The sequence below is a fragment of the Larus michahellis genome, chromosome 3 (assembly GCF_964199755.1).
Source record: "Larus michahellis chromosome 3, bLarMic1.1, whole genome shotgun sequence".
Classification (NCBI taxonomy): domain Eukaryota; kingdom Metazoa; phylum Chordata; class Aves; order Charadriiformes; family Laridae; genus Larus; species Larus michahellis.
In genome coordinates, this window is record NC_133898.1 from 59,464,330 (window position 1) to 59,491,700 (window position 27,371).

At 40.5% G+C, this 27,371-nt stretch overlaps 1 protein-coding gene across 6 annotated transcripts in view; it reads left to right on the top strand.

The window, feature by feature from the left end:
- Positions 1-5,121: 5,121 nt before the first annotated feature.
- Positions 5,122-27,371, top strand: part of STXBP5 (syntaxin binding protein 5) — a 107,650-nt gene continuing 85,400 nt past the window's right edge. For 4 of the 6 annotated variants that reach the window (XM_074580358.1, XM_074580357.1, XM_074580359.1 and 1 more), the window contains exons 1-2: positions 5,596-5,891; positions 7,724-7,821. In XM_074580358.1, the coding sequence (XP_074436459.1) occupies positions 5,739-5,891; positions 7,724-7,821 (251 nt within the window). In that variant the 5' untranslated portion in view covers positions 5,596-5,738. Of the gene's footprint in view, positions 5,892-7,723; positions 7,822-27,371 lie in introns of all 6 variants that reach the window. The other 2 variants (XM_074580360.1, XM_074580363.1) reach the window with 2 other exon arrangements.

Genomic DNA, 27,371 nt, shown 5'->3' on the forward strand with positions numbered 1-27,371 from the left:
TGGATGCTTAAGTACAACCTTTTTTGAAGGGACTGTGTATCGTCAGTGAAGATGAGACTAATATGTAAGTAGGTCAATAGATAATAAGCAATAGACATACTTTCATTAAATACAGTAATTTTTTGTGTATAGTTTAATAGCTGATACTGCTTTTGTCTGGTCCAAGATGACAGTGGTGGGACAAAAGTGCAAACAGGCATGTGAGCTACTAAGGAGGACAGTGCACAACCTCTTTCACAAGTCTCACATTTCCATTGCATAGTGCTGCTGTCATTTATTCCTTTTGCCTTATGTGCTCTCCCTTGCTAGTGCATTGTAGCCATTCACCCCTTGTTACGTACCACCGGTAGCAGCCAGCAGTCAGAGACTCACAGTGGTAAACTGGTAAACAATTCCTTAAATTCTTCCTGACAGCCATGCCTCTTTCTTTTGCCATGCCATAGCTCAACACGCAACAGCTACAAAGGCACCTGTCTATTATTATCTGTACTAGTTGTGTAGATCATTGCTGTAGAGCCCTTCCAATTCATACTTCAACAACCAATGTATACACTTGTCATTATACTTGCTGACCTGTCTGGGAATCTTGATGCAGTCTCTGCAGCAGTAGGATGCGCCCTCTCTACCATGCACGTCCATACAGCCTAATGGCATCCATACATAGGCTGTTAGTCATGCTGTTCCATAGGTCTTTAATAAAAGATGCCCATGATCTGTGATCCTGCCAAAGACCACGCAGGCTTCCAGATGCAGGAACTCATCATATCAGTACAGGCATGGTCAATCAGGACGTTTCTGAAATGGGTGAATTTACAAACAATAGACAGCTCATCTCCAATTGAGATTATGGCAAGAACTAGCACAGGTTTTTTCCAGGAGCTGAACAGCTAATTGACACATGCTTTTCATTTCGCGGAATCATGGAATCACGGAATTTTTCAGAGTTGGAAGGGACCTCTAGAGATCATCTGGTCCAACTCCCCTGCTAAAGCAGGATTGCCTAGAGCACATTACTCAGGCCTGCATCCAGGCGGGTCTTGAAAGCCTCCAGAGAAGGGGACTCCACAACCTCCCTGGGCAGCCTGTTCCAATGCTGCCTTGTTTCCTTCTTGTTTACAGCTTATTCAAATTAAGCTGCAGAAATATCAAGAAGTTCACCTGTAGCTGGAAGTCTTCCTCAGGATTTGTCACCAATGCAGATTATTGGGACAAAAAAATCACAGATGTTTGTTTGGCAACAGATCTGAGTCTAGAAAGCTTGAGCAGTTTCCTAGCAGCCAGGAAAGATTCCAAAACTCACTTCGAGCTGTGGTTACACTGCCCTGTCCAATACATTTGAGTAGAACAACCTGAATAGGATTAGTTCAGAAACACTTCCCAGCTTCTTTCTATTTATGGCAAGAATGTTTGGCTAGGGCTCAGTCGATCCTGACTCTGCAGTGTGAGTGACTAAGCACCATTAAGAAGTTCTCAGGAAAGCTCAGCATCTTAGTTAGTCTTCAAAGCCTGGATTGACTGACTGTCAAAAGCTTTAGTGCAGATGGAGGCCAAGCAGAGATCTTGAGGTCACTTCTGATGGCCCTTTTCCTGTCTATGCTGAGTAGTGCAATAATTATTATGGTGTGCAAATCACCTGGACTACAGTGCCTTCTCTGGATACAAGCGGTAACACTTTTGGGGCTTACACACAAACTAACAATAAACACCAGAGTGGACCTGTTACTTCACTACCTACCCACTGCTCTGGGGTTACTCCACCAAATCTTAGCATATACCTTGTAACTGGGTGGGCTTTTACTCATTCTGGCTTGTGCGGGACTACCATTTCTCTTTCTTTTTCATGCTAACACTGATGGTATACTACTGCACAAAAAAAAGAAGAAAAAAAGAGACCATAAGCACAGTGATGTCTGCATTCTGCAGTTATCCATGAAGTTATTACGATTATCTTGAGAGAAAAGACCCAACAAGTCTGACCTGCACCAACTGTGCAGGTTGTCTGCGAGATTGTCTGTAGACCAATTGCCTCATTGCCTCAAATGCCTATTAGAAATAAGTTGCTTATGTGGTATCTGTAGAATACTAATCAAAAAAAGCATCTCTCTCCTTTTCCAGGTGCAGTAAATAGCAGGATCAGTAAGAAAAGGCGGGAAAAGAAGACCAAAGTGGATTAATTTGGTGGCAGGGATTTGTGTGGCCAATGAAGATTCACTGCTGAGGGCGAAGTGACTCATGAACACTTTAACAGTGGCTCTGTCACAGCTGGACTCTGTCACAGTAGAGTACAAATATGTTGCGAACTAGTTGGGTCTCATTGCTTCTTCTCGAGCTGTGCAAGACACTTGGTCTTTGGCCTGGAGTATAAAACACTGGCAAGAGATTTCAGACATCAGAGGCCGGAAGGTCTGAGTGGGCAACATGAAGCAAGGAGATTAAGCAGAATTGGTCTTGGTTGTAAACAGGATGTGGTTATTGGGTAAGAGCTGGAGGCCCCAAAGAAGCTCTGAAATACAGCAGCTAAATCCTGAGAGACAATGGGGATGTTCACTGAACTATAAAATTAAAAGGCGTACTACTGTTCCAACTGATGTCCCAGTGAGAGGAAAGTTGCCACTAATTTTTTACAGGAAGAGTTGAAGTCCCAGAAAGCATTGGCTTGTTGAATGGCATCAACTACAGAGTGTGAGGGAAGAGAACTGCTGTGGTGTCAACTTTCTGTGTCCTGTATCAATTGCTTAAACATTCTGCAAGTATTGGTACAATGTTGCAGTAATGAATGAGGTTCTCCTTGTGTTAGGTGCTAATGTAAACAGAAAACGAACTCCAATCTCTCCTCTAAAAATGTATCGTCCAATTAAAGAATGGATTCAATAGCCAAGTGCATAGAAGAAAATGAAGAAGAAAATGGAAGTGACTGCAGTTTGCAAAAAGAGTGCTTTTTAAGTAAGTCCTTTAATTCTTCATCCAGCTTTGATGGGGGGCGGGTTGCTCTGATTAATATTGCTATAAATAATGAGGCTACTTGTGCTATGCAACTTATAACTAGGAGTGTTTGCAAGGCCTGGCCTAACGTATACTGACAATAGAACTCAAATAGACTATAACGTAAATTCTTAAAGTTCTATCTGTACACATCATTGCCTGTAAAGACTAAATGGCAAACACAGACAAGTTCTAGAAGTTTTCTTCCCTGTTTTTAGTGTGTTAGAATAAGCGTGTGTGAATAGATGGAAAAATTAGTCATTATTTCTGTAACTTATAAACTGCTAGCTAAAATACATAATGGGTATATAAAGACATACTGAAAATGCACAGATTTCTCTCTTAAAAATAAGTTTTTATATCAGATACTTACAGATCCTTATTTGAGTCTGCTTCTTGTATTTCTAGGACTTTTGCCGTCTCTGGAAGCATTCTTTCACATTTTACCAAGATGATTTGAGTAAGTGTCCAAGTGTCTTGGTAACGCAGGGAAACAGCTCTATAAATTCATGACTCAGTCACTTTCTAAGAACATGTAAACTGTCTTGGTTTCTATCAAATGCTTATACATCATATACCTGCTGTCAATATAGCTGTAAATTGACATGTGGTTACAGATCTGAGAAGAGTTTGTGGAATTTTTACTTCCGAGGTCATGATGATGGCTGCATCGTAACTGTTTTGCTGCATTCTGATTACGCTTATCCCTCTGTGCACTACTACATTTACTGTGCTAATAAGGCATGCCTGGCTATCAGGCTGAAAACACCGCTTTAAAGGACCATTTCACTGTGTGCAGAGCCTTTTACTGCTAAGGCACTCACGCCGTAGCTAGGAGACGTGAGCCAATGTCTTGAATCACATCTCTATAAGTCTTCCCTCCAAAAGTGATGACTGATCTTCCAGTTCACTTCAGTTGAAAAGAAAGTTCAGGAAACGGCCAGAAATAATAATTACCTTCAGCAATGTAACAACGACCGGAACATGAGTAATGTCTATTACCTGACCATGGACTAGAAAATCCAAAAATGCAACCTAGTAATAAAAGAAAAATAAAAGCAGAATACAGAATGCTATACGACAGGGGAAAAAACCGTTTTACTCTGTGCCACCTGCTTAAATTAGTTTGGTTGCCGTAAGAACGGATGGAAGCACCTTCGCCACCCCGGCGGCTCGCCCCGCCACGCGAGGGCTGGCGGCGACTTCCTCGGACGGCGGTGGCCAGCTCCGCGGTAGCCCTCGGTCCGGTCGCTTTGGGCTACGAACAGCAAACGCTCCCAGCCCGGGGCCGCGCCGCCCTCAGCAAGGCAGCGGTTAGGGCAAGGCGTACGGGTGGATCAGCTCCTCCGTTAACCATTCCTGCCGTTGGAAACGTTGCTCTTGCCTCTTCCCCCGCTGCCCCGGCCCCAGGGGGTGCCGCCAGCCCCGCCGCCGCCCTGTCACAGGGAAACCGCCGGCGCTGCCCCGGCCCTGGCTGACACCCGCCGCCACGGCCGGGCCGCCGTCGCCGCCACGGGATGAGGCTCAGCCGCAGGGGGATCTTGCGCCTGTAGTCACGCGCGAAGCGCGGCTCTCGACACGGCAGCCCGGCTCCCCGGGAGCCGCCGTACACTTCCACTGCAGTGCCAGCGGCGGGGACGGGACGGGACGGCGCTGGCGCCGCCGCCACCTGTTACCTGCTCCCGCCTGCCCAGAAGCCACCACCCAGCTCTCGCCGCCGCGCCCCACCCGCACGCCCGCAGCCCTCACGCCGCCCCGGCCCACGCGCGGCGCGGCGCGGCGGGGGGGAGCGATGGAGCACCGCCACATCCGGGTGCCGGCGCTCTTAGAGCGCATGCGCGGCCGCCCCGCCGCTGCCAGGCAGGGTGTCGCGGTAGCCACCGCTACCGCCGCTCCTCCCTGGGGCGCTGCGCTTCCGCGTTGTCAGGCAAGGGGGAGCGACCGTGAGGCGGGGAAGGCGCCCTCCGTGGCGGCAGGAGGAGGAGGAGGAGGAGGAGGAGGATGGTTGTGGGGGCGGGCGGCGGCAGCAGCCGCTGGCAGCAGCCGGGAGAAGCCCCGCCGGTGACTGGCTGGCGGCACACGCAGCTCTGAGGAGGCGGAGGGTGCCTGAGCCGAGCCGCGGGGCGGGCGCCTGCGAAGGGGGGAGAGACTGCGGCGGCGGGAGGGGACCGGCACACGCACGCACACGGACAGACACGCACACACTCAGGCACGCACGCAGGGACGGATGACAGCGGCAGCCGCCACGATGTGAGGCGGGCTGCGCGGGGAGACGCGGAGGCGCCGCGGAGAGGAGAAGCGAGGCGAGGCGAGGCAGTCCGCGCACCCCCGGCGGCGGGAGGGGCGGCCGGGGCGGGGCCGGCCGGGCCCGGGGCGAACCGTGTGCCCCGGCGGGCAGGGCGCGGAGCGGCCGCGGGCGGCGAGTCTGGGACCGCTGGTGGCGGCGCTGGTGGGCTGACAGGCTCCTGTTTGCTCGGCTCCAGTCTCCCTCTCTCAGCCCGCGGGCCCCGATGAGGAGCGCCCCTGCGCTGCCGGACTGACGCCTCGCTGCCTTCCCCTCCGCTGCCTCCGCCGCCGACGAGGAGGAGCGTTGCCCCGCGGCGGAGAGTGCGGCGCCCCGGATCGCCGGCCGCCCCTTGCACCGCCCTCCCCGGCGGGGGCTCGTCTGCCGCCTGCGGGGCGGGCGGCCGCGGCGCGGCGGTGACAGCGCGGCGGCGGCGAGGCCGGGGGAGCGGGGAGCGCCGCCGCCGAAGACCATGAGGAAATTTAACATCAGGAAGGTGCTGGACGGCCTGACGGCGGTCTCCTCAGCCGCCTCGGCGTCGTCCGCCGCCCAGCAGCAGCAGGCGGGGAACCGGGAGACCGAAATCCAGGAGACGCTTCAGTCCGAGCACTTCCAGCTCTGCAAGGTGAACGAATGCTGCAGCCCCGAGCCGGCTGGCGGCCGGGGAAGGGGGCGCAGCGCCGCGATGGGCTCTGCGGGCTTTGCTCCTCGGTACCGACCTCACCGAGCCTGCCCGCCGCTCCTGTTTACTTGTTTGGATTTATTATTTGGGGGGGAGGGGGAAGGGAAGGGGGGGGAGAAGGGAAGGAAGCGGTGGGTGTAGCTGTACAGGTCTCGTTGGATTTCCGTAGTCGGCTTTCCTGGAGAGTTTCAGGGTTTGTCGTCTTCTAGGCTCTTTCATGCGTTTAATATTGACCGTGTTCATGAAGGCTTCGTAGAAAGAGTGGGATGGATGGGGGAAGGAGTGATACCTAGCTGTAGTGCAGATCTGATTATCGCGGCATTTGAGTAGAAGCCTCTGCTAATGGGCCCGAAGGACAGGGGATCTGTCGCTCTGCATTATTTGGAAATGCATTTATCCTGTTCCTTTGCGCCTGAAAAAGGCTGTAGACGTTTGTGGTGGTTTCGCTGCAGTGTGTTGCCAAGTTGCCGATGCTGCTATTGCAAATGTTCTCTAGAGACAGAGGAAAAGTTCCTGCTTTTTTATTTGCTTGTGCATGATACAATAACTGCAGTTTGTGTCTGCACACTTCAGAAAATGATGCAGCGAATTAATCCACCAGCTGTACCAAGAGGAATAAAAACTGATTTGAATATCAATACCCGGTTTTATCTTTACAGTGTACCCATGGCCTAGCTTGATATGGATGAGCTTGTTTGTGGATTCTCCTCCTTGTTTTATCTAGTATTGCAGGCATTTCTGCCACTTTTGCAAGTTGTTCACGAAGGATATGGAAAAGACCAGAGCTGTTGCCAGTTAGATTTTATTCACTGTGAAATATTGAGAGTTGCAGGGTATGCCTTCAACTTAAGTGAAGTAAAAGGAGTATATCAGAAGTTTGTTATGCATCTATGAGGTCCTAAAATAACTCTGCTTTAAACTAAAGGTTTTGAAATGGAAAAGCTAGGATTTGTGTGGCCTATGTTGTGTATGTTTATAACAGAAATTAGGTGATGCTTCTATTATGCTCTCAATTCTGATTAGTTGCAGCTTGCGAAGTGTAATGGAGTTATTGCTTGGTCAATTACCAAATTAGTCTTGGGTAACCAAAAAGCTAAATGTGCCAATAGTTTCATATTAAGAAAGAATCCCATGGTTGAGGGGTTTTTTGCTCTGTTGTCAGGGGGGTGGTGTGGTAGTGCATTTTTTTGGGGGGAGCTGTTTTGTTTTTTTTCTTCTGGGGAAGCAGAGGGCAAGAGACTAGTTCTGTGGAGCTTGGGTTGCTTTTTTTCTTAATGTGCTGAAGGAGGAGGTTGCACTGTCATGTGGGGCCTGTTGGATTGAAATTGAAGTGAGTCTCAGAAAAGCAGGTCTAGTAATTTGTAATAGTTCTAATGACAAGTCTGGCTTTGTTGTCAAACTTCCTAGGAACAGCTCAGACTTTAATAGTTTAGTGTCTTTGTTAGAGCTGAAAATAAGATTACTTGGAGAATGAGGTAGATGAAAAAATAAAATGCTGAGTCTTTGTACAGAAGAAATATAAGATTCAAATTAAGTTTCAGTAAGTATGACTGTCACTTGCTGATCAAGAATGAATGAGTAATTATGCCTAAAAAAAATTTTATAATTGGTTCATGTAAGACAGCTGATTTTCTCAGTCTATTATTAAAGTGCTCTGTAGTTCCTTTCTTAATTGTGATTAATGCTGAATCCTGTTCCCTAACATATGATATTGATTCTGTTTATTTTTGGTCTACTGCTTGATCCATCATTACTGCGATGTTCTGGCTTGTTAGACTGTACGCCATGGTTTCCCCTATCAACCTTCAGCCTTGGCATTTGATCCTGTTCAGAAAATACTGGCCATCGGGACTCAGACTGGAGCACTAAGGCTGTATCCTTTTTTATATTCTGAAGCGGATTTAGTGCACCTCACGCAAGTGGCGTTTTGATTCAGCTGCTGGAACCATTCAGAAGTCTGGTGGGAACCAGGTATGCAGGATGGGAGAAAAAAAGCTCTGGTTTCTGTTGGTGGGTGGCCTGGCTGTTCTGGTTGTTCTTTGTGTCAGTTCAAGTTGTGTTAATGATGGGAGGTACGGCTGCTCAGTTCCCGTTATCTCAAATAAATATATACATTTTGTAGAGGGTTACTAGTGTGCTGATAGTTTACAGCAAGTGGCTGCAGATCGAAGGAGAGACCTGGGGTGAGCTCTGTTTCGTTGTTCTGCTGTATCCTCTGGGATTGAAAAATTCCGTGCTGCTTGGTGGGTTGTTCTGGGGTGGTGGGGTTTTTTTAGTCATTGTCTTGAAATGAGCTTTGTAATACTGTACTTAACTGCTACTGTGTTGCTGAAAGATGATTTCACGTGGGAATGCTAAAGGATACAGGAATTGTATCTCACCAATAGTTTTCAAGTGACTGAGATAAGCATAATGAATTTGTGGAATAAAGCACCAGTAACCCTGCTTCTTTTTGTTCACTAAAAAGTGAACTACCCATATATTCGTAGACATATGGTACCATAGCCATATGGTACTATCCAAGCCATGTAACAACATATGTGTTTAAACTTTTATTTTTAAAAGAAGATGCCCTGTAGATTCTTTAATCCACGCTGCTATTGCCCAGACGTTACTTTTCAGCAGAAGAGAATGAATTGAATTCCCTGTTGTCCTGAAATTGGCTGAACTCTGACCTTTTTGGGGAAGGCTTAGGCCATTTTCCTATAAAAATTGACGTAATCTTTAAACTGTAGGTAAATCTCATCTTTTCATTTGCTGCTTATATTAGTCTGCAAGTAGACCATTTTTGTTTCCCTCTGTAACATCACTATTCTGTCTATAAGGTTAATTGCCGTAGAGGGTTGTCTTCTAAAAGTTGAAAAATTAGAACTTCAGTATCAGATCTGGAGCTTTAAGAAGGAGGCTGGAGTGAAGTAGCTTGTATGGTATCTATAATGATATCTATTATGAACTCCCAAGATCTTTTAATTCAAAGTATGAGTAACAGTAACGATCATGCAGTGCTTTTAACGCCATATTTGAAACTACTCAACTCCATAAATTTTGTTTTTAAAAAGGTGATAAAATTGATTTAAATGAAGAATGAATTGTGGGTGGTGCTGTTAATTATGCTCATATTGTTAGAATAGATGAGAAAAGAACGTAACCTAAAAATAAGGATCTGTGTTGGAGGAAAAGGAGAGATCAAAATGTACCTGTTTAGAGCTTGCTTACCTGTAATTTTGGGCAACATGATGTTGCAGTTTGGGTGATTATGACTTGATAAAACTGGTTTACTGGCACTCATCCATGACTACACCTGTGAATTCTTGGAGTGTGAATGCTTTCTAAATACCTGAGAGAAGTATTGTGAGGGAAGAAACAGTTACTGTGAGAGGAAGCAGTAATGTTGACAGAAAATGTATTTCCTAAGGGAATAAGTTTCATGCAGAGGCTGAAGTGTTGATGCACCCCTAACTTGATGAAGATGCTTCTCAGTACTTTGATACAGATGTTGATTCTTGGAAGAGCTGGTTAAAAGCCCTCAACATTAGCTTATAGGTTAGCCCTGTAACCCAACAACACTGCAGAATTTGTGTCTCCTGTGATTACTTGCTCTTTGGGGTGGAGGAGCGCAGGCAGAAGGGATAGATTCACGCACATTCCCAATGTAAAACCAGCCTCTTACTTTCTCCCTAGTGAAACTGGTTTGAAAAGTACTCTTTGAGAAGGAGTGAAACTTGCGAGAAGAGCTTATTTCATTCTGTTGCGCAAAGATGACTTATAAGATGCTTTATCTGCTAAGGTTTTTACTAACTATAAACTATGGGCAAGGATTCATTAAAGTGGGAGCCACTTACTCTAGAGCTGCAAAAGCATTTTTAGTTGAAACAAGGTGTGGACTAGAAAGACTAAGAGTCAATAAAGAAATCATTGACAAGTAAATACTAAAAGTAGTAGAAAAGTCCTCATTTTCTTCTGCATTCATGTTGTGAGATTATAGAAGTAAAGGAATAATAATGCTTCTTTCATTGTGTACCATGAGATGGGAACTGGGTATTAGTGTTTTCCTTGCATCTTCAAGTATAAGTGCATCTTTGTCAAGCTTTCACATCCTGTATTTGACCAGTCTGCAGTTCAGGTATTTTAATTTCAAAATCAGTATTGATTAGAACAGATTAATGTGAGCGGGAATTTTCTTAACCACACTTCCATCTGATTCTTCTTTATGAGAAGACTAGCTGCTAGTGGAGGAACAGAGAATTCTAATACACAAATACAAAATGTTGTCTCTAGTATTGATACAGTGACATGTGAAAACAGAAATAAAGTTTTTTCTGAAGAACCAAAAAGTCTGTGGATACAAATATACTGGAAGTTCACTAAGTATATTTATCGATTAGAGATAAGTAAAAAAAAAAAAATAACATCAACACTCTATTGAATTCTCTGAATCCCCAAAGTAATTGTGAAAATGGAAATACCTAAATTATAGGTGGCATGTTTCACTAATTGGAAGTAGAATTACTACTCTGTTAATATTCTTTGTCCCTGATTGTAGGCTTGATGGGTTAAAATCAGAGGAGAACGTTGTGGAGATGGTGACTTAGTGTGCCAGAGGCAGGACTTTGCCATTCTGTGTCCATAAGCAGCCACTGGTTGTAGATCTTGCAGTTTTAAGAGGGACAGAAGCCTATAAAAATATTAGGAGACAGCTTTTAATGTAAAACTTAAACCTTATCAGTCACCAAAGTTACCGTTTGTGATTATTTACTATTTTAGCTTGAGTGGTGTATCCCTTGTATTCCTTTTAAAAAAAAAAACCAAACAACAAACTTGATTATATTTGCAGAGTTAATCAGAAATATTTCTGACTCTGATCTGGCTAGAAAAAGCTAAAAGCAAGTGTTTCTGAGGCAGACCAGTATTGCTCAGGTATTATCCTTAATTGGGGAAGTATTTTGTGCCCTCTATAGAAAGCAACGTTTTGAGCAATTAACAGCAAAGACTCTGTTCTTCTATTTTCAACAACAGACCAAAACTTGGTTCCTCTACTGTCTATGAGGGAAAGTTACAAAGCATATAGCTTACTAGACTACAAATCTTGGAGAGAGGTCAGATGCTGGACCCGTTACTCTCGACTGTAGAACAGCCAGCTGATGTGACCCTTTCCCTGACATCACGATTGGTTGAAAACGGTTAAACTGTTTGATCCTGTTTTCTGTATTACAGGGGAAATTGAGTAATGAGGTAGGCACAAGAGCAGAAGCACAGCGCCAAGTGACATAAAATCTTAAATTGATTTATCTTGCATACACCCACACTCATCTGCTCATGCGGCTCCAGTTGTTCTTCTGGGTTCGTGGTGCTGATCAGAGGACACTTGTTCCAGCTGCTGAGGCCTTTGAGTCTTGGCTGATGGTCTGGCTCTTACATGTACCAATTCTGCCTTAGGCTCACCCTTCTGCAGAGTGCTGGATATGTGAGCATATATGATTTCAAACTGCAGTGGTCAGTGTAAGCTGCTAGTGGCCTCATTTGTTACTGCAGGCCAATCTCTTTGACTTTCTCCATGCTTAAAGGGGTTTAGCTGTTGTTACCATGATGGCTTTAACCTTTTGATCTCCTGTCCCAAAGTGTTACAGATACCAAGTAATTAAAAGTTAATCTGTGCTTTGCCTCTTACCTGTGCATACCCAAACCATAACAGCAGGACATATAGTCCATAGTTTTTTAGGAAGTTTTGTGCATAATTGTCTGTGCTTTGTTTTCCCAGCAGATACAAAAACCTTCTAATGAGCTCAAGTTGAGTATATGTACTCAAGATTTAGCTTGCCTGAATGGTGTAGTTGGGTAGACTTCACCCTCTGACATCCTGGCAGCATTCAGTATCATAAGTAATAGTTCTGCTTCTGTGCTGTCCCTTGTTTTCACTGTTCTGCTTTGAAGTCCCTCTAGAAGTGAAATGTGATCTGAACAGAGTAGCATTTAAATTGTAAAGAGGTATGAGAAAGGTGAAATGGACTTTTTCAGAATTTGTCTGTCTTAGGATGATGATTCCTCAGAACTTTAAACTACTAATTGTACAGGGCTGTGGACTTAGTAGGCAGCTAAGCTTTTATATTTGCTTTTATAGGAGGTAGAATAAGCTTTGAATCTAAAGCAGAAAATTGGAAGGAAGCCTCCTGCTCCGTGCTGTTTTAACTGTTCCATCTTAAAGAGGTTTCTTCGGTTTTGTGTGCTTTAATTTCTCAATAGCAAAACTAGGACAGTATATCAAATGAGATGTATTTTAATTGTCTGCCAACATGAATGCAATATCTTTATTAGTGCTTCATACCTTAAAAATACTCATTTGCAGCTTGGAGCTCAGTCTCTCTCTTGATAGAAAGAATTCTAAAAAGGAAGACTGTTTTCACTAGAAATTCTTGAGAATAAAGGGAATACCTGTAGAATAAGTATTGTGCCTTCCACACAGACCAAATTATGCCTAGGACTCTTTATTCCCAAGCCGAGCAAGTTATTTAATTAAAGATTGTGTGGCTTTTTTTTTTCTATTGCAAACCCAGGTTCACAGGAAGGAGAAAAATTAGGTTGTTTGTCATTCTGTCATTAAATATCTGAAGATCCAGATCATTCTGAATGTCAGCATCTGTTCATTTCCCCCTATTCTTTTCAGCAGTAAAACATTACTTTTATGTAAGCTAATGACTGAAGTTTTCATATATTTGAGGTGTATAAAACTTGCCTTCTGTGACTTCCATTCTCTGGCCCTTGTGAGAAGAACTCACAACTGTTACTCTTTGATCAAAATAGCTCAAAGCCTGGATGTATGGTTCTGTGAAGTCAGTTTCTGATGAAATGTTTATGTTGCTGCATCTGGATAGTTTTGCTGTAGATGCATACCAAAAAATTCAAGCCATTTGTGAATTCTCTGAAGCTGTAACAAAATTCCATTTTAAACTTGTGATGTTGTTGTATTCATTGAAAATGCTTTTCCTTTAGATCATTCAGACTATGCAAGGCAGTCTGACCAGGTGTTTTCCCTCCTCTCACCGAAACATCAGCTTGGGATGGTTTTGTGGTTTTGGTGTGTTTTTTTTGAAGTAGATCTACACCTGCTCCTCCCTTCTAGAGGAAGGGCAGTAGGGCAATGACTGGAGTTGTGCTTACAGTATGAAGAGCAAAGATTTCAGTTTTTCAAACCAAGCATCTAACTGTGAAGTTGGCACAGCTTCAAGTGGGAGACTGGACCCAGATGAACTTGGGAGGTCTTTTCCAACCTAAATTATTCTGTGATTCTATCTGTTCTGTGAACATAACAAAGTCGAACTAAACTATTGTTTTGTGGATTGTAATTTTTTTGGGCATTTTTACACTGAAGAGAATAGACTCAACCTTTGCCAGTGTTCTTCTGGCCTTCAAATGAATCTTCCTGTTTTGGGAAGAGTACATCAGTAAAACTACTAAAAATATTGCAATAGTGTCATGACAAAGACTCTGTGATTATCTCTTATTAAGAAAATGTTTATTGGCTACCTTGACACCCAGTTCACAGAGAGTAGTTTAAACAAGAAAACTACTTTGCTTAAAATATACATTAATCTTATCACATTTCCTTTTTCTTTTTTTTTATGCTCTGCCATTTCTTATCATATCTTCCAGCACTTAGTTCACATGGGTATCATTAGCTCCCTTACGTCTGTCTTTCAATGAAAATTCCCCATCCCCTAAATGAAGAAAATCAGCTACCTTTGGATATTCTGAAGTGAAATAAGGTCAAAAGGCCATGATGAGACACATAACTCTTAAAAATGTGTGGAATTATAGCAAGTTAGTAGTACACAGAGGAGGCTATGACTGAATTCTTAATAAATAGGATGGTGTAGTTAGATGTATTGGGAGACGCGGTGATACTTCCATCAAAGCAAGAAAACTGAACGGGTCTTTGATTTGATGTATTATTGCATATACTGCAGTTCTACTAAACAGCTTTTTAGTAGTAATTGCTTTTGTTCAAAAATACCTGAAGTATAACTGTATTAAATCTCATACTGCAATTTACAAAAAATGAATTTTAGAATGAAAACTCTTATTTCCGGTAGCTATTTTGCTGACAGAGCAGAAGCCTAATGGATATAGCCTTGCAGCTTCAAACTTGCTGGGTCATAGTGAGCTTGGGGAAGGAAACTCCTTCGGAAAGCATGCAAAGTTTGCAAGGCTGCAGGTGTTACCATAGCACTAGCATAGCCTGTTTCCTTGTACCTCCTAGCTATTTGTGAAACACTGTGGTGGTATGGATTGTGTGAGCTGCTGTTTTTAGGGTAAAACGTAACAGGGAGTTGGACAGCTGGGACCCAGCTTAGGCTTTCAGACTTCTGGTGCAGTGCTCAATTCACTACGCTCTTGATTCAACATTTTACTGGATTTGTTCTTTCTCAGTCACTGTGGAAGGGCTTTTAGAACTGAAGTAGCATTATTGCTGCAGGAGAAGAAATGAATAGTTTCAGTAAAGTTGTGTCTGGAAAAGTAGAAGCAGCTCACAATTTGAGATGTGATGAAGATAGCTTGAAAGCACAAATCAAGACTGCAAACCCTTAACGAAACTTCCTGTTTGGCAGAAATCTTTGTAAGTGCATTAAACACCTGATAAGTGTCCAGATCTCCCTTTTTACAAAGGTTTCACAATGCAAAGATAAGCATTCGTACACATTACCTTTAAGGTGACTAGAAGTATCCGTACCCTCAGTTATTTTTATCTGTTTCCTATTGCTCTTCTAGAACTGTTTGTTTTGTTTCTCAGTTTAATGGAACAGTAAAAACCCGCATTACTTATCAGGGTTCCCATAGCATATCTGTTTTTTCTAGGGTTTTCTATGTAGAAGCTCAGTGAAAAACAGAGTAAAACTTGTAAATTATTACATTCTATGTGAAGTTAAACAAAACTGGAGGACATGTATTTTGGGAATAGTTCACTTTGTCCTTAATCTTAGCTAACTGGTAATGGTTTCACGTTTTCAAAAAAAAATAGAGTTCTTAGAAGCTTTGAGAGCGTTAATATTGTGGTAGGCCTTTATCTTTAATCTCTTGGGTTTGTCTCTTTTCCGCTTCCTGCTCTTGATGTATACCATCAAACTGATCATTATAATTTTTTTGAAAAATATAGATTCTTAATCCTGCAAAGTGCATCTGGTTAAGTAGACAAGACTCTTACTTTTCCAGAGATCTGTTTCTCTGACATGAAGTGTATTTATTTGTTTGCTGGCCTGAGGAAAAAGTTTGTGATACTTGTGAACCAATACCACATGAGAGAGTGCATTGCTTACCTACTGCCAGTATGCTGTCTTTCAGCAGCTTTTGAAGTTACCTTATTTTGCTGAACCATAAGTTTAAATGGTGGTATCATAATTGGTACTTGAGTCCTAATCAAGCATAGCCTCTTAGTATTCAACTGGTGATAACTTAGGTGACCTTTTTCATGTCAACGCTTCTATCATAGGCACTTGATAATAATACAGCATACATGTTTATCAAAGGGAACACTAAGTTACTACTTCTATTGGCTTCCAGTGCAAATACAGGTGAAGGTCTAATGACATAATTTAAATCTCTGGCAGTGATACTTGCATCGCTGAATTTGGGCACGGTTTAAAATAATGAAGGTCTTAAAAATAATGAAAAGTGAAATATTTTGCTAGTAAAGACTGTGTTAGAGTCGTATAATTCCTTATTTAGTAGATTTCTAAAATATGTAGCAATTCTGTCAATCTCTGGAGACTCATACTGAATCCTGATTCATCTTGATTTTTTTTTTTTACAATTCTTTCATGAAATTACTTTTTCTGCAGCTATCACTTAGCCTAATTGGACACACTGATGTTCAGTTTAAAACCCTCTGCCACAATGAAAAACACTTTGTTTTACAGTGAAAATCTCTCTTTGGTAAGAGATTCCAAAACTGCTTTTATGTCTGAGATCTGTACAACTTGATGACAGCCTTGGTCTGTGTGCTAGTTGTTCTAACCTAATCACTTCCTGCAAAGACAGTCTATTTTGAATCCCTAAGCTTATCTTAAAGAAAATAAAAAATTTCTAGTTATTTATAGTGCTGCCATTGAGGCTGCCATATCAGTTGCTGAATTAAGATTGAGTCTAATACTGTGTTAGTTAAAATTTTTCACTGAAGTTAAGGAATAGATCTTCCCTAGTCATTTGTTCACGGTTGTTCTGCCCTGCATCATTGGTTCTGTACTTACAGATTTTTCATTTGCTTTGAATTTTATCTTAAGTGTCAAGAATAGTGAAAGTAAATGAAACTTGAAATTTGTGTCTGCTAGTGTAGAAAACAAAGTGCAAGATTCGGTGCTTTGAGGAATGCTAGTTTATGCTGGTTGAGCTAACTAAAATATGTAAAACTGAAGCTTTTCATAATGACAATTGTGCTGATCTTGCAATACTTGAGAGTGCAGTCTAAAGTGTTGCAGTTTGCAAAATCAACTACTTGATCACTATTCTACAGAGAAGTTTATAGCCTGATGGAAATAATGAAAGGCTACATTATTTATTAATTTTACTGCATGTCATGGGATTTTGTTTCATAGGTGCCTTAAAATTATAGTAACAAAACCTGTGTTCTGTTTGAGCAACTTGAAGCTTAGTTTGCTGTAGAAATGTAATTGCAGTGACCACTGCTTCTGTGTCCAGAATAATTCTCAGCCTGTCCTGCTCAAACTATAGCAATACTGGCAGAGAGAGGAGGTTAGGTTCTCCACCAAGAAGGCTGTAGACCAAACTCACCATTTTGAGGTAACTCCTATGGATTCTCCAAGAACTAATCCTCTCCTCCTGCTCCTTTATTCTAGTGAAAAGTCTTCTCAGGAGCTGTTTTAACTTGGCAAACCAGAGAACTAAAGAAAGGATGCAGATCTAAAGGAAGCAAGGCCTTTGCACTTCTGCTTAGCAAGCTACTATTTTATTTTGTGCGATTTATGCCGTTTCAAGCAGGGGAATGCATTGCATAGCCTCTTGAAGCTGCTGCCAGGCTTGTACTCTGTATGTGTTCAATTAACATTATTAGATCTTTGGTTCACATTAAGATGATATATTTAACACTTCAAGAGTAGTGAACTAAAGAGGTGATCCATCTTGTATCCAATGTTTTTGATAACCTTTTCTGCTAAAGATCCTGCCTCTTTCCCACCTAGTAATGCCAACTTGTAGTCAGCAGCAGCAGAGGGACAAAAGCAATTCGCATTTTTCTACTTGCTCGTTAGGGAAAAAATAACAGAATGGTAATTTTTTGTGATCATGTAATGTGAAATTGATAGGATTAACGTGCCTGTATATTTTTTTTTTAGCATATGCTCTGTTCAGTCTTACTACCTTGTTAAACAGAGCAGATGTTCATCTTCACAGTTGAAAAACATTCTTGACTGAACTTTGTAGTGTTGATATTAGAAGTACAGTTACTAAGATATAGTGAGTCTTATTAATATGCAGAATGGGATGCATAGCAGTAACTTGCCTGGTGTTCCCTTTTATACATGTTCCAAACTTGTGCAGTGAGATTAGCTTCACAGCCACCCTTGAATGTCAGATAAAAAGGAAAGCCACCAAAAAAGCACCCAATAAACTTAGATTTAAGTGACTAAATATAATAAGATTTCTTGCTGCCATGGGGAATATCCCTTTGTTCTTTAAAATAATTAGGTAGGAAACATAACACTCAAGAAAGAAATCATGGTAAATTACTAACCTGGGAAAAAAGAGATTGGGTAGCCTACCTCTTTAGAGTACACAGTATCATTAGTAATGTTCTCATATTTTCAAAAGGAATGCTGACCAAAGGAAATGGTATTCAAATAGCAACAACTCACAAAGAATACTACCATTTTCTTAAACTTGTTTTGTACTTCTCTATTTTTCAGTTAAAAAAACAAAAACAAAACAACAACAAAACCATAGGTCCAAAAAGTTTTTTTTCCCATTACCCACAATATATGCGGCTGCCTAGGACGTGGCTGTTGTAGTTGTTTTCTTTCAGACATTGCCCATGGAAGTAATGTGAATATAGTTCCAATTATGTTAATAGTCAAAGGGATAGTAAGAAGAAAAATAAATTAAAATAGAATGGAACTTATACCTGTTTTAGAGGATGCTGAGAGGAAGAGGCAGTAGGAACTTCTATAATATTGTTTCTTTTCTTGAGTAGTAAAGCACAAAAACTACTTACTTTTGAACTATGGCAGTTTAGAAGAACTGTGGGTTTGTTGGTTTTTCTTGGGTGCTTTTTTTTCTCCATATGAACACTCTGCCAATAACTTCCAGATCAAATAAATGCTGTTCTGGGTGGAAAAAAAAAAATGTGGGTAAAAATCCTGAGTAAACTTTCTGACTTTTGATGATCTGTTCTTTCTGCTGGCAATTCCTAGTGGGGGAAGCAGTACATCGGAAGATGCTAACAGTGAATTTTGGTTACAAAATATTTAGGAACTGCAGTTTTGTGTTTTAGCATATAACCAGAAGCAGTTCCAGTACTTTGTGATAGTCTTGTGTATAACTAACAGTGCATTCTGTCACTTCCAGACCATGGTTTTTGATTGTGCAGCCTTTTACCTTCTGTAGCTTTATATAAACTGACTGAAACTTAGTAAACATATCTCTTTTAATGCAGGGAAGTTACCTGTAATGCATTCAGTGTAGTGTTAGTGCCAACAGCCATGAAGGCCCCAGTTACAGCAGTTTGCAAATACAGCTCTACTGAAATAAAAACTTAACTTCTACAGACCTGCAAGTACATGACTATGCACTGTGATGTCTATAATTAGAGACCTAAGTGAACAGTATGTGAATGTATCAGTATCTGGTTGGTCCCCTACTTTGCAGCAGAACTGACTTGTATTTGCAGCAGACTTTATTTAAAACTAGCTCTATTTTAGTACCAGAGATTACAATGCCAAAGGGGTCAGAAACGTAATAGTGCATGGTTTAAATGTGAGTATATGGTAGCTGCTAAAAAAAATTGCCTTGATGCGTTTTCTCTAATATAAAATAGCTAAAAATGAGGCTCTTGCTGCTCTTGCACCTGATGGTAAAGTCATCTACTTTGGTATAATAAGCACTAGAGGTGATCACCGTCACCAGTTCCTCTGGCAAATAGGAGCTGCCTGCATTTCATTTCAGTAGGCTGAAGTTGTAGAAATCCTTACTATTCTGTTGAGGTTATGGACAGGCTCTTTTTCCCTTAAGTGTTCAAAAGTGACCTTAATTTATCTGTTTCTAGTGTACCCTGGCCCAGGCAGGACTTTACAAACTTTAGCTGTCACCTTAATAAAACCCTTTAAAAGAAGAATAGTTTCTAAAACCAGGAGGAGGGAAGTATTTGGTTGTTGTCTACCCACAAGCTTTCATAACTCACTTAAAGTTGGGCTGTCCTTTACAAATGTAGTCTTCCATTATTTTCAAGACTGACCTGGGAGGGGAGGAGGGGAGGGGAGGGAGAAAGAAAAAAAAATCAATTCCTAGTCGTGCTGCAGAAACTTGAGACACACTACTTCAATTCCAAGAATAGCACTTAAATGTTTAGTTTGTAAGGTTTTTTTGTATAATTTCATAGTAATTCACCTGTCTGAATTCACATCAGATATAATACTTAGGTTTCTAAATATATAGTACACTATTTAATATACTATATTGCAAGTCATGTGCAGTATATATGAAGAAAAATAGGATTAGATTAAACTATGTCTTTGCTGAGGCATAAAGATCACAGCAGTCAAAGTACAAAGATTCAAATCAGCAGATGTGTATTTTCTTTGAACCAACTACTGGCTTTTTGATATTTTTTTTTCCACCAAATCTGCCCAACAAACTCGGAAGAGCATGGTGAACAAAAAAAGCATAACTTTGCTGTCATGTAGAACAATGGTGTGCCCACATTTTGAGTTTTGTGTTTTACACAGAAAGGCTTCTGCATTCTAAGTGGCATGGATTTAGAGGAGGGAAACTAGAGAATAAAGTGGCTGCCTTAAGGGGGGATTAACAATGCTTGGTCTTCTCAGTTTAGAGAGGCGGAGAAGAGGTAAATATCATCAAGGGTTGTAAAACTGAGGGAGGACACTAGTTAATGCTCCCTGAGCTGTCATTTAGCAAATTTGCAGTGCAAAAAATAGGAGGCATTCACTAAAGTACTATTAGACTGATTTAAGAGATAAAAAGCAATTTTTAGTTTTAATATAATGAACAGTGACATTCTAGAATTTGTGGGTGTGGGAGGCTGTAGGCAGGCTGAACTGGTGCGTTTGGGAGGGGAATGGACAAACTTGCAGACAACAGCTCTACAAGCAAATGCGGAAGAGACTAGACTGGGATTTGTCCTCTAACATACCCAATCCACCAGGAGGATTTCGTTTGGGAGTGAAAAGGGAATAAGCTGCAAAAAGGGGCCAGGCTGGTGTTCTCTCCGTAGGTCATGTTGATGGCTTCTGTGTGCTCCATGGGCTTGAGTCAGTATGGTGGCTCCTGTGCTCTTTGTCTGGCTGACTCCTGTCACAGGAAAGAATTCCTTAACTATGAAGTTGTTCAACAGTATGATTGCACAAACTTCTTAATTTCAACTCAGCACTTCACATTGCAATAAGTTTTGTAAGCACAACTTAAAATTTTCTAAGCTTCTGTAGTTTATTAGCAAGGAAATAATTTTTGCTGCTTGAGCAAAACTTATCGGATACCTAAACAGTTGATGAAACAACTTCTATGGTATGGTAAAACATAAAACACCAAGAGCCTTGGTGTGGTGTAGTGGTGAGTTTTAATGTTGAGGAAGCTGGCATGAAAACTTGCGTGGTAACCACACTGTGATCTGATGATGTTCTCTGCCTTCACTTTTTTTGTCTGTAGCTGAGGTTACTGTTGCAATTAGAGTGCTGTTCAGTAAACCGTGGCCCTGAGTAAGTTTTAAAGGGGAAAAACTATTTTGTGCCATTCTTCAGATGCCACAGTGTGCTATTACAGTAGTTGTATCCAGTTTGACAGAGAAGTTGCTACTGACAATGCTGGAGTAATGGATCAGCATTTTTAGGAGTATAATCTCACTTGCTGTAGGAAAGGTCATTCAAAGAGACTGTTCTTGCAAAATATTCCTGAAATTGTTATTTAGTGTCAAAATTACCAGATTTCAGTTACAAAGCAGGTAAAATACTCAGAAGCATAGTTTGAAAACTTTGTCCACATAGTTTGTTCTACAAAAAACCTCTGAAAGTAGAGAAACCTCTTATTTAAAAAATACAAAACTGTATTCTGAAACTTCTCATTGTCTGCTATAGTACATTAAAAGCATAAAGTGTAGATTATACAAATGTAATTAATTTGTGGGGAGTTCACTTCTGATGAAATTAAACTGTTGGGAATACTTGTTCTAACTGTTGTCTCTGTGTATTAATAGAGAATCTTTAAAGATGATCAGTGCAAGGGCATTCTGTATGAGTGATATTAAATAATTATAAATATATTATTTTCAGCTCACTTTTCAAAATATTAATAATCTGAGGTATCTCAGTAGCTCAGCTAGTCACAGCTATTATTTGGTATGTTATTTCTCTGGTTGTCTTTATTAGTAGTCCTTTTATTAAAAAAAAATGATTCAGCGTACTGTTTTTGTTTGACGGAATGCATGTCATCATGGTAGTTTTAAGTAGAACAGACTTCATCCTGGGTTTGTACAGGCTACTAATTGATGTTCCTTTTTTTCATTTGTGTTTGAGGAGATTATATGAAAAGATTGTTCCTTTTATACTTGCTGTTTTGAGTTATTGGTTAATAGAAATGATCTGTCTTTCAAAACCTAGTTAGTCTGCCTTTATCTTAAACATATGCAGTTTCCAGTGTCTGTAGATGACTGATTTCTTTTTCTCACTAAATGTTTCATCAAAAATACTGTTTTACAGTTGTCAGGTGTGCTTTTGTACAGTGCTGTTTCTGGTGGAGTTAATCGTAGCTCTTGTCAAGGAATAGTTTCCAAGAATGTATCCATCCTGGAAGAGGCTATCTCAGGTGGTCTGGGATGAATGATTTAACTCTTTCCTCTTTCTTCTCTGCTTCAAGAGATACAAGTTTGTGGCTTGTTAGGAGGGATAAGGCTTGAATCTGAAATGTTTTTGTCCTGACTGTGCAACTTTGTTCACATAGTGAATTTGAAGCCACCTGTTCTCTGCAGGCTCACCAAGTTTAGAGTCCAGCAGACTCTGAATGTGTGTGGAGATTTGTAAGTGATTCTTGATTAAATCTTTTCTGGAGGCTGAAGTTGGTAACCTGGACATTCATGAGTTAAAATGAGTAATAGTCAGGCTTGAGGTTGCAGTGCTAGCATTATCAGTCAGGGGCTTTTTATAGTCCTTTGAAGAGAAGTTGGGATACTTTGCAAGCAAAACACTACCAGACTTGTAATGCTTCAAAGAATGAAAATGAATCTGCTTGCAGCTGGCCAGTAAAGATTCTGTCTTTGTAAGGGGAAAATACACTTAGCTTTATTCTCTTAATACATATGTGGCTTGAATTTAGCTCTGGTGGAATTCCTTACCATCAGGAAGTCTAATGCCTTTCTTGAAAACTTTTTTTTCAGTTCACACAGAGCTACTGACCACCATCAATCTACAACAGGATTATTTGTTTCCATTTAAGATTGCTGTTCCACTATGCTAACAAGAAAGAAGAAATAAACTTTGAATGGTACCTTATAAAGACGGTATTCTCTCCAAACTTTTCTAGCCCAATCATGGAAACAATAGTTTTCCCCAAGTTTTTTTCTTTTGTTTCTAGTAAATGTTTAAAAGAAACATAACAGGTGATTTAGTCTGACAGATATCAACTTAAATGCTTGCTATTCCACATTATATCTGAGCCTCCTGTGTTTTTACTCCTCACCATGCAGAGCATATGTAAAACATCCATGTTTCAACTTCTAGTGAGTTGCAGTAGCTGGCTGAGAGTTACATCACTGGTTTCCTCTTGTATTTTTTGGTGGAAGGTGTTATGGAAGTGAACTTTCAAAACAAATTGATTTTATTTTCTGTATTGCTGAGTAGAAAAAGCTGTCTAACACTCAAAACATTAGAACAAATGTTTAAAAACATTTTAAGCAGTGAATTACACTGTATCAGTGCAGGTTCTCCTGACTCAAAGCAGGTCTGAACTGACTGGGCTACAATGCCATGTTAATTTTAATGATCTGGATTTGCTGCCTAGAAACCATCTTCAGGCTAGATGAAGAATCCTGTTCCAGACAATACTTTTCTCTTGTCTGAGCCCTGGATATTTTCATGTTCCAGCATTTCTAAAGTGCTGTTTCCCACAGATGGAAATTTCCCTAGAGAAGGTGGGAAACACTGTTTATTTGACATCTGTAACTTCAGGCTTTGATACTAAAACCTCAGTAAAGCTCTGGACTATGTTGATAGTCTACCTCAAACAGTGAGTGTTTGATTTTTTTTTTTTTTTTAATTTTTATCTGCGGGGGTGTTACTGTGACTAGTGATGATGATAGAGGTTACATGTTTGTTTGGGTTTGGTTTTTTTTTTTGGAATACGTATGATTGCTAGGTTTTGAAATACTTTTTATCTTTTAACTAAGCAGCAGCCGTTTCACTCTTGGAGTGGTTCCCATGTGTAAATAAGTTGCTGAGGATTCCAGTGGGAACTAAATTGCTTAAAAAAAAATAATAATTCCAAACTTCCTTAGTCTTGCTTTTTAACAGCTGTCATTTTGAAGGTGGTAATTTTCTGAGAAATCTGTCTGTATTTCTCTTCAAGCATATCTTTGTGCAGACTTGCTCTTTACCTTGTTGCCTTTTCACCATTTAAAAAAAAAAAAAAGGGGGGGGGGAGGAGGGGGGAAAGGAACAGTGGAAACCTGAATGTCTTCCCTTGGCGTTTGGGGAGCAAGGTGGCAGTGAAGGAGACAGCACCACTCTGTGGAAAGGAAAACTTCTGCTCTGTTTCTGCAGCCTTTCCTAGACAATGCAGCCAGCGTAGACAAATGCCCAGCTTTTTTCACACCCCTGACCCTTTCCTTGCTCCTAATTAAATCAGCGGTCAAACTATTAAATTTCACTGCATGTATTTTTTCAAGACAATATCATTCTTGCAGAATTATTGCTAGATATTTCAGTTAAGCTACAGGATTGTGGAGGAACCATGGAAATGCTGAGCAATGTAAACAGGTATAACTCTGCATCTTTGAAGGGCTTGAAACTGCAGTTTGCTGTGTATAACACTTCCTTCAAGCTATCATATGAAGAGAATGGGGTTTCCCCTTCCCTTGGAACTAAACAGTTTCAGTTACAGGAAGTGAGTTGTAATATGTGGATATTCATTATTTTGGATACTTGTGTCTAGAGGAAAGAAACACACTTTATCTGTGAAACCTGCTATCATATGGCTCTATTTTGTAGTGCAATTACCTACCTGTTTTAACTTTTGAAATGTTTTCTGTGACTGCAGCATTTTATACAGAGCCTCTATCTTAGGATGTTGAGGTGATGCTGCCACCTTTCTCATTTTGATGGGATGTGGATCTAATCTGAGTTTCTTCCCTCTTCTCAGCTTCCTATTTTCATAAAACTTACAGCAAATTATTACTTGCGAGGTTTCTTCCCTTCTGTCAAAGTTAATCAAAATACCTCTTCAGCCTCAGAAATTAGTAGCAGATGACAAACTGGTAAAACAAACATTCTTGTAATAGCAGGACAGATAAGAACGGCTTGAAGTATCAGATGTTATTTGGAATCTGACTGGAACTGGAAGTATACAAGGCTAGAAGATGAACAGATTCTCTGAAGGATCCAAAAAAAGTCTCACCGAAGCTAGAATTGCAAGGTGATAGCTTCCCTCCATCTAGTAGTTAAAATGCCTACTAGGAAAGCTGCAGGAAAAATGCACAGAACTACCTTGGACTGTACTTTTCTGTTGATGATCTGTTTTCCATCCCTTTGCAGTCTTAAACTGGGCTGTGGGTACTTGTAAAGCTCATAACACTGAATTATCCCCTTCCCAGTGCTAAGAAAAGCTGTTTGTTTCTGACATCCCACAGCCTGTACAAAACAGTAGCCCTGTGTTTATACTCTGATGGGAGTGCTTTAGCACTGTTGAGTGGTGCCTTTCTTGGGGCCAAAGAAGGGACCTATCTGAAGTCCTCAAGTACACTGAGAAAGAGCAAAATACAGGATCTGAGGTGGCATCTGCAACAATTTTTAAAAAGAAAAGTCAAGGTAGAATGGGTAGTGTTACTTTTAATGCTGTGCTTAACATTTTAATAATATTGAAGAACAGCATGTTTTAATGCCGTTTTTTTTATCTGGCAACTTAATTTAGGTTTTTCTAATGATTTTTTATCTCTTTTTGGCACTATTTTAAAATAAAATTTAAGCTAAATAAAGCAAAATGCTTACTAGTGATGTTGCAATGGTGCATAAACTTTTAAAAATAAATAACTAATACATTTGAGGAGAGATGAATTAAAAAGTTGCTTATACAACCTTAGGGACAATGTCAGTGTTTTAATAGTCCATCTCAAGTTGGATTTCTGGTAAACACAAACCACAAAAGTACCACTTCACGCAACACTGATATGCAGCTATTTTTGTGGTGTGAAATGGAGCTATGTGTAATAGCACAAAAGTCTGGGCGAAATAGCTAAGTAAAATTACAGGTATTTGAACAAAACATAGTAATCCCTCTTAATATTGTGGCATGTAAAAAAAGTATTTTTCCAAGTTCTATGAAAAGCACAAAAAATTTAAGAAATGCTCTAATGAGTAGGAACTGGGTTTGCATATTAAAAATAAGAATTCGGGCTCCAAGATACCCTTATTTATATGAGGACAGTTTCTTCTTTTGATTTTGGTGGAAGAGTGCCATCTACTGAATTGCTTGAATTGTACCTTAGTTTATCATTTGTGATTGTAACTTTGAGCTAACTTTTATAAAATTGTTACTACTACTTTGATAGTAGTGAAATAGTAAGTTTCTCAGTTTATTTAGTGTTGTCAAACTAAAAATTATACTGCAGTGGAGCTTGAGCAGGTTTAAAATAACATTGAAAACGCTGTTCTTAGAAGGTCTATATTGCAAAATACTTAGAGTATCAATGAGAGGATAGTTATTGATGGCTCTTATGTTTGAAGCTAACTTTAAAAATCTTAAGTGCCATTTTGAATGGAGAAGATTTGAGATGTCTCCCTACTTATGCCTTTGGGCAGACTTCAGGAAAAATCTCTCCTGAGACCCATTTATTGTATTATGTTTGAATTAGGATTCAGACACTGCTAGCTGAAATATTTAAAAAGCAATAGCAGCAGTACTGCTTGTGAACATCACTTTGGGTATATGGAAGACATTCCACCTTGTGACCACTGCCACTGTGAGTCTGGGGACACATTGTCATGTCAAGTTCGTATAGGCAGAGAGATAAACTCTTATCTACCACCTTCATTTGGGGTCTAAGTTTCTACTTTTTGTTTGTGTTAGGTTCTTAGAACTTCAGCCAGTGAGTTTGCTGGTAAATACTTCAAAAGGATGCGTAAGAAAAAAAACAAACCCATGATACCCCTGCATTACTATATTAATAAAACACCTACAAAAGGGTGTTTGGAAAAGGGAGTCATTTCCATCATTGGTGCAAGGCAAAATGGTGTGAGAAGCAGAAGAGTCGATCTGAGCCTCATCCACAAGTTAAGTGTTGAAGGATTGTGTCCAAGGGGAGGAGCTAATATCAATACAGCAAAATCTGTGGGAGAAGTATCTAGTAGTCAGTGACTAAAAATAACTGAAGAAAATTTGTTTGCCAGGCAAGAGTTAAGGGAAATGCTTTAGATCATGCTCTGTGAATTAAGAGAGACTTCTGGCCCTAGCAAAGAATTGCTTTGCAATTGGAAATCAGTGTTGACAGCCAAGAATTGATTGGCTATGTTCTTTGAAAATGTTAAATTGTCCTTCTTATTAGATAATATCTATGGTACTTTATGCTTTCGTAAGTTAAACTAAATAGGTATATAAATTCACTTAACATCTAGTTCAGAACATTACATTTGTTAATGCTGCTCTTGGCAATGTCTGTATGAAAGATTTGGGTACTCGGAAGAGACATTCTTACTCCAAGTATTCCTGAGTTCTAGGAGCATAGAATGGCCCTGCCTTTAGTCTTAGCCAAGAAGCTATGGACATAGGGGAAAAGCCTGGTTAATTATTAATGTCGTGATATAGTATGTGCTACCAAAAGGATGGATAAAGTATGACCCTTGTAATAACAAAAACTTGCCATTAAAATTAAACTAGTCTAAACTTAGGATGACAGATGAGCAGGTCTTAGAAGCATACAACTGAATAGCAAGATTCTTGCCTCTGAATTTTGATGAAGTTCTTTCAAAATATATTACTTCCTGGGTTTTC